General features: G+C 45.6%; 1 protein-coding gene across 1 annotated transcript in view; it reads right to left on the reverse strand.

The window, feature by feature from the left end:
- Positions 1-7,503, reverse strand: part of Adtrp (androgen dependent TFPI regulating protein) — a 62,023-nt gene that overhangs the window by 42,345 nt on the left and 12,175 nt on the right. The window contains exons 2-3 of the mRNA XM_005355084.3: positions 6,642-6,776; positions 5,162-5,263 (exon numbers count right to left, since the gene is read on the reverse strand). Coding sequence (XP_005355141.1) covers positions 5,162-5,263; positions 6,642-6,776 — 237 coding nt within the window. The remainder of the gene's footprint in view (positions 1-5,161; positions 5,264-6,641; positions 6,777-7,503) is intronic.

Here is a 7,503-nt window from a genome sequence, read left to right on the forward strand (position 1 = left end):
GGAAATCCTCAATAAATAAATAAATTAAGAAAAAAAAAATAGCAGACAAAGGCCTCTAGGTTATCCAACTGCCCAGGACACACTTGTCAGTCAAGAATTACATACCAACACATGCTATTCTCTAAACCAGTGTTTTGTCTTAGCATTCACTGCTGTTCTATCTCCTCCTTCCCCCAACCTTATGTGTGTGTGTATATGTATACATGTGTGCTTATATGCATATGTGTGTGCATGTGTGGATGCATGTGTATGTGTGCAAGCATGTGTGTGCATGTGTGTATGTATGTGTGCGTGCATGTGTGTGTGTGTGTGTGTGTTAGACTCAATAGGGATTCTATACCCAAGCTCTCTCTGCATGGGCGGATCTCAGTCCCCCACACCAGCACGGGGACCTGCCAGGGTCTTGCCGCCATAAATCGTAACAACTGGGCAGAACAAAGCTGCTTTCCTCATAGCAACCAGGTAACAGGGACACCAAAGGCAGTGTCCTGTGACAAGAGACATTCTTCAAAGGCGCACTCCCCTGGCCCACTTCCTCTAAGTCAGCCTGTCTCCTAAGAGTCTGTTCAACCATGAACTCAGGAATCTCTTAGCAGCACCATAACTGAGGGCCCGTCCATCCGTCCATCCATCCATCAATCCATCCATCCATCCATCCATCCATCCACGTATGTCCTCCAGAGGAGCACTTGATATTCTAACCTTGATGGCACCGCACACGTAACAGTGCTTAATAATTATTTTCAAATGAGCAAACAACATATCCAGTAACTAAGGAGCCATATTTGTTCCTTCCTCTAATTCAAAGAGCCGGAGGAAAGGCTCTCTCTGAAAGGAGGTTGTTTCTAAGCCCCGTTCAGACCGACTGAGTCTATGGGCCTCAGACTGTGGTTGTGGATAAAGAGAAGTGTGATGGGTCCTGGCTGGGATCCTCATATTTTACATGCTAATGACTTCCATTTATGCAGTCTTTAGCTGTTTGGAAAGTGCTCGGGCACATTTTAGGTAATTATGCCTGGTTTTCAAATGCAGCAGAGCTTAGGAGAAACTCTGATCTGTTCTACTCCTCTTTCCAACTTGGACAATTCAGGTTGATTTCCAGAGAAATGCTTTCCCCAGCTCCCCTCCAATGCAGGATGGCGGGGGAGAGGGGAGGGTCCTTCTTTCTCAATTTCTAAGAGTCTTCTTCCTGCTATTTAAATCGGTCTGCTTTGGTTCTATCTTTAGTAAGCATTTAGATAAGGCCTGAAGAGTTAATGCTTTTCTGGCAAAACCTGAACAAATGCTTTGCTGTTCTGTTCCTTCTTTTATGAAGGCCAGGGAACTGTTCAGCAATAACACAGTCGCGTTGATCTGCTTCACCTAAAGCCAGCTCAGGCAGTTTGTCCAAAAGGATGCAAACATCCCTCCCAGGTTACTGCTTGGACTGAAAATGTAACAGGGACAGGAAAATGTCTGTTGAGTACAACAGTGACAGTCAGCTCTGCATGGTCCTATAGGAATGACAAACTTCCAGTGAGTCAGAAGTAATAGGCAGGAAGGTGGCAAAGAGTCAATTAGTCCCGAAGCATCTAGAAATATAGTGTCAGAGGGAAGTGCCATAAAACCAAGAACAATGAAATGGAAAAGACAACTATTACAAAAAGAAAGCTAGTACCAAGTCAGCATAAGGGATGCTGTAGAGGAGCCTTTCTATAGCACAGGGCTCTGATGATGTCACGGTTATTCTATGGCAGAAGGAAGGAGCATTACAGGAAGGGAATCACTCCAGGGAGTAGGTTGGCCCCACACAGAAGCACACAGGCCCCATGTCCGGAAGTCTGTCTGTCAGCCCTCTGGTCCCGGCTTCCCAGCACTGAACCATCTTTTTAGGTTGTTTTAGAAGGGCCTGGTAAAATGGGAAGTTCTGACAAGGTGACCCAGTAAGCTAGTCAGCTTCCCATTGCTGTTCCAAACGCCGGCAATGACAGCTTATGAAGATAAAAGGGTTTATGGGGTGCACGGCTTTAGAGCTTCCGTTTGATGACCAGTTTGTTAAATTGCTTTTTGAAGTCATGGAAAAGTAGCATCACATGCCAGGAAGCGCTCTCTCTCTCTGTCTCTGTCTCTCTCTCTCTCTCTCTCTCTCTCTCTCTCTCTCTCTCTCTCTCTCTGATTTATTTTGAGACAAGATTTCTCTGTAGCTTTGGAGCCTGTCCTGGAACTAGCTCTTGTAGTCCAGGCTGGACTCAAACTCAAAGAGATCCACCTGTTCCTGCCTCCCGAGTGCTAGGATTAAAGGCATGCGCCACCACTGCTCTGTTACATCAAATTTCTTACCTCTACCTCGTGGCCAAAAGAAAGAGGACAGAAGCTGGGTTTACAAATCCCTTATAATGAACTGGGCAGTGTAGTCTTTTGTTTGTTTCTGCTTTGTATCGTTTTTGGAGATGGCTCTGCAGGGATTTTCTCCCATTAAGCGAAGATAAACCTGGAAACATCAGTGTCTAACCCATGGCAGGCTGCCCCCTCCTTTTCTCCCATAATCCAGATTGCTCACCTCCTTTGACTCTTGCCTGATCTCCCTAAGGGATGGAGGTGATAGCAACCAAAGGGCCAGGGGCAGAATCACTAATGTCGCTCTCCCAGGCTAGGCGGGCACAGAAGTACTTAAGCGTCGCGATGCTCCAAAATTCGTCTTACTATTAATAATTGGCTCATGGATAGGATGTACATTCTTATCCAGCGCTTCACTTCCCAAATGATCAAGTATCCATATGGTTGTTTACTTATCAAGGTCACTCGGATTGGGCATCGCCATCACAACACGCTGGAAGATTTCCAAGCCAGTGTAGAAAGAGGGACTCTAAGAGGAGGGAGCTGGTAGTCCTTGCAGAAAAGGCAGCAGCAGAGCTGCAAAGCCTGGGGATTGGGCTTGGTGAGAGCCTTTGACTCCAGAGAGAAAGAACTTTCAAGACTCCACTTTGTAAACTATGGCAGTAGCATCCAGCCCCAGTGGGTGTATGTTTCCTGTCCCCTCGCTTTTTCCAAGTTATGATTTATTGGCATGAAATGGGAAGTCTGGATTTTTTTTTAATTCTAAGTGAAGATTCTCACTTTGCCATATTAATTATTCCCTTTGATTTTCTGGTGAAATGTAAGCTTGGTAAAAGGCAACAGTGAATTAGCATCAGATTATAGGATTACCACCCTAGGTGAGCCAGGGATGATGAATTTGTAAAACTCAAAGTTGTGGGGTACTTATCTACAGAAGGGTGTGTGGATTATTATTATTATTTTTTTTTTTTGGTTTTTTGAGACAGGGTTTCTCTGTAGCTTTGGAGCCTGTCCTGGAACTCCCTTGGTAGACCAGGCTGGCCTCGAACTCACAGAGATCCGCCTGCCTCTGCCTCCCGAGTGCTGGGATTACAGGCGTGCGCCACCACCGCCCGGCGGGGTGTGTGGATTAAATCAGCTCATATGTTTTACACACTGTAATGACATTTAAAAAATGGGGGGATGGGAACGGCTTAGTTCGTAAAGAGCATGCTCTCTAAGTGTGAGGATCTAAGCTTAGTCCCTGGGCACTCAGGTAATAGCTGGACAAGGTGACTGTAACCTCAGCAGGACTGGGGTATGTGTGTCCCCGGAAACACATTGGCCAGTCAAGCCAACTAAATCAGTGTGCTCCAGAGTCCATGAGAGTCTGTCTTAAAACATAAGGTGGAGAAAAACAAGAGAGACACTCAGCATCAATCTCTGATGGACACACACACACACACACACACACACACACACACACACACACACACTCCTGCATGCCCATGTACATATACATAAACACATATACCCCACCACACACACACATTGGGAATATCCACTGTGAAGGCGTGAATACTAATGAAAACTGGGGAGACCCTGGAAGAAGGAGTTATTTAACACAGAGATTTGAACCTTGAAGAAACCATGGAACTCAGTCAATGGCCAGTATCTCTCTCAGCAAAAATATTGAAACAGTGTTTTCTGAGCATGGGGTCCATGGGGCGGTATTAGCGGGCAGCAAAGCTTTTCCTCATTGATTGTCATGAATTTTGAGGCAATGGGCGCTTTGAAGGATAGAAGAAAGTCTGTGGGTAGACTTGGGAGTTTTAAGCCCTTACGAGTTCTCCCCATTTGTGTGTGCCTTGCTTCCCGGAACCTGAGATCTTCCTGTTAAACTGCCCAGTGAAGTGGAAATGCATTTACAAGTGTGGAGAAGCTGAGCCAGGACTGCCCAGGGAGACAACACCCACAGCTCTAAGGACTCAGGCACAGCACCGCCGTGGAGACCTGGGCACCTCGGTCAGCCCTGCATGTCTGGGTCACAGCCAACTCTTCAGACTCCGGTGACCTGAACTTCTTAGAGCAGCTTCTGCTTTCTGTTTAACTCCTCAAAACAGTAGTCAGTGAAGAACCAATGACTGGATAAACCACACGGAAACATTTACTCCTAATCCTGTGTGTGATGCATGGTCCTGGAGGAATCTCTGTGACTGGTCACTGTGTCGCCCTTTGGAGGAACATATTATTTGAGCATGTGGATAGATTTTGTTTAAACCTTCCTTTATTCCATTCCTGGAAATGAATTTCATTATTAGTCATGGGCAGAAGTCACTTCTTTTTCAGAACTGCCAAAGGTCGCCTTTCCTGGTAGAGTAACTTTTAAATGACTTTCCTAGGCAACATGATAACTATTTAGTTCTCCATCTTTGCTTTCAGTGGACTCCCTCTGCAGCAATACCATTCATTTACATCCTCAGTATGCTTTTAAAAATTGCTTATTTTTTACTTTGAGTATATGAGCATTTGCCTGCATGTATGTCTGTGCACCACCTGCATACCTGGTACCCACGGAGGTTAGAAGGTGGCATCAGATCCCTTGGAATTGTAGCTATAGATGGTTGTGAGCCACCATGTAGGCTCTGGGAAGTGAATCCAAGGCCTCTGGAAAATCAGCAAGTACCTTTAAACATTGAGCTATCTATCTCTCCGGCACCCCCAGGTTGCTTTTCAAATCCCGAGAGGATGGAGAGACAGGAGGAACCCGGAGGGCACCAGAAAGCAAGGCGGAAACACACACAGACACTTCAGTGCTCCGTGCAGAAGCTGCTCGCGTTGGTGGTCACTGACCTTCTGTACTCACCATTGCGTGGTTAACCCATGCTGGAAAGAAGTCATCCAGGCCCTTGGGGTAAACGAGGCTTCGATCATAGTAAAAGAGGCCCCAGAATACCAAAAATACAAACTGGAAGGAAACACAAAAGTACTATTATTAGATTTGTTTTTCATTGGAGGTTTCTAAGCTAACTGAGGAAACAGCAGCATAAAACTGACGGCAGTCTGAAGGTTATCATGTACACATTTTTAGGGTCATAAAATGAAAGGGGAAATGCTTACTGTATAACAAGTGCATACTGGCTCTCTGGGGATGCATTGATGAGGGCAATGTGTTAAGAGCAACAGTGGCCATTGTGGTACACAGAGAAGACACAGATAAAAAAGATGCATAGACCATAAGTCCTTTGTCACCAATGAGCCCTCTCTCATCTAAGCATATACCAACAGCACTGAGAATGAGCCTGATTTCTATGGCAAACTAGTATGGCTACTGGGATTAAAGGTGCGTGTTACCACTGCCTGGTATGTACAGCTGACCAATGGGGCTGTTTCACTCTCTGATCTTCAGGCAAGGTTTATTTACTAAAATACAAATGAAATACCACGACGGTAGTGATTTCTAGTCCCGGGCCCTGCTGCACAGCAAGCGTGTATGATCTTAGTCTGTCTCCGTCCCACTTAATGAGTGGAAGCACAAACAATGGAATAGCAATGTGTGTGGCACCTGCAAACAAGCATACTTTTGCTTGTGCACGGCTTGCTCCTCCTGGTTTCTGTTCATCAGACACAGCGGAGGAAGCGCCTGCCCTGTGCTCTGCATAATGTGTCTTTTCGGTGGACCAACTTTGAAGGTGTTACATCTTTTATTTCTTATTTGATAGCTTTCCTGTATAGACAGGGGTCATCTTCCCCACCTAGTATTGTCCTTCCCACCAACATGGTGGAAGCAAGCCTGTCTTCACCGATACGGTTATCCCTTAGCGTTCACAATGATGCTTCAACCCACAGATGCTCAAGTCCTGTATATGTAATGGGATCACATTTGTCTAGAACTCATATACACCCCCTTGTGTGTGTTAACTCGCCTAGAGACTGCTTATAATACTCAACACAAGGTCAATGTTATGTGGTTGCTATAAGTATTTTTAGTTTGATTTTTATTCATTTGTCAAATCTTTTTGATCCTCAGTTCATTGAATTTGTGGGTCCTAAACCCACAAACATGAAGACTGTCTTTTTTTTATTGTATTTTGATTAAACTTTCCCATCAGACAGCAACAAGGACCATGCAACAAGCCTTCCCAAAGACAGAAAGCTAATGATAAGCTCATCTGTCATGTACCCTACTTCATGAAGACACTGGTCCATGTAGTCCAGACAGCACATTTATGGAAATGGAGATGCTCTGCTTATAATAGCTAGTCCCCAGATAATCTTGCTGTCCCAGGAGAAGTGCCTATCCATTGTACAAGCCTATGGTGTTAGGTGCACACTTGGGCACTTACTGTGGATACAGGAAAAGCCAAGGTGGTAAACAGCAGGTCTCTGAAGGATGTGATGAACTTGATGTTTTTCCCTCCTCTGATTCTTTTCAGCACATCATCCAGGCAGGCGACCCCAAAGAAAATGGCCTGCAAAAGCTAAATTCATTACAACAAATGAGCATTTGCATTGGCTTTAATTAATGCATTCTCCACTGATACAAAACTGCAACCCTCTGGGAGCTATGTGGAAGCGAGAAGGAGGGGATGTAGTGTTGTTTGGGTGGAGAGCCACTTCAAGAGCTGGGATTCCAGCTCACTGGGCCTTGACCTCACACACTAAAGCTGATTGAGGAAACTCACTCACGAGATAATAATGTGTACAGTAGTTAGTCTAATGGCTTTCAGCTCCAATGGAAATGAAGAGTTTAAAGGGAGAATGTACTGAGCTGTATGGCATGGCTGCTCAGAGGTAAGAGCCAAATAAATACCCAGCTCAGGGGAAGGGCCGGGCACAGTGGTGGCCTGGTCAGGATCCTTTCCCAGGAAAGACAATTCAGGCTGGTGACGCAAGCAACTCAGTCAGTGGAATGGCTGCCTCACAACGTGAGGACCTGACTTCAGATCCCTCACACTCATGTAAAAGCAGGGCATGGTGCAGTGTGTCTCTGTAACCCCAGCACTGTGGGGTGAGAGCAGAGACGGGTGGACCCCTGAAATCCATGGTCTGTCGGTCCAGTCAGTTGGGGAGCTCTGGGTTCAAGGTGAGACAATGACCATGAAATAAAGTGGGCTTTTGGTCTCCACACATGTGTACATGCACATACATGCATAAGCATGTTCTCTCTCTCTCTCTCTCTCTCTCTCTCTCTCTCTCTCTCTCTCT

This window comes from Microtus ochrogaster, chromosome 16 (genome assembly GCF_000317375.1).
Source record: "Microtus ochrogaster isolate Prairie Vole_2 chromosome 16, MicOch1.0, whole genome shotgun sequence".
Classification (NCBI taxonomy): domain Eukaryota; kingdom Metazoa; phylum Chordata; class Mammalia; order Rodentia; family Cricetidae; genus Microtus; species Microtus ochrogaster.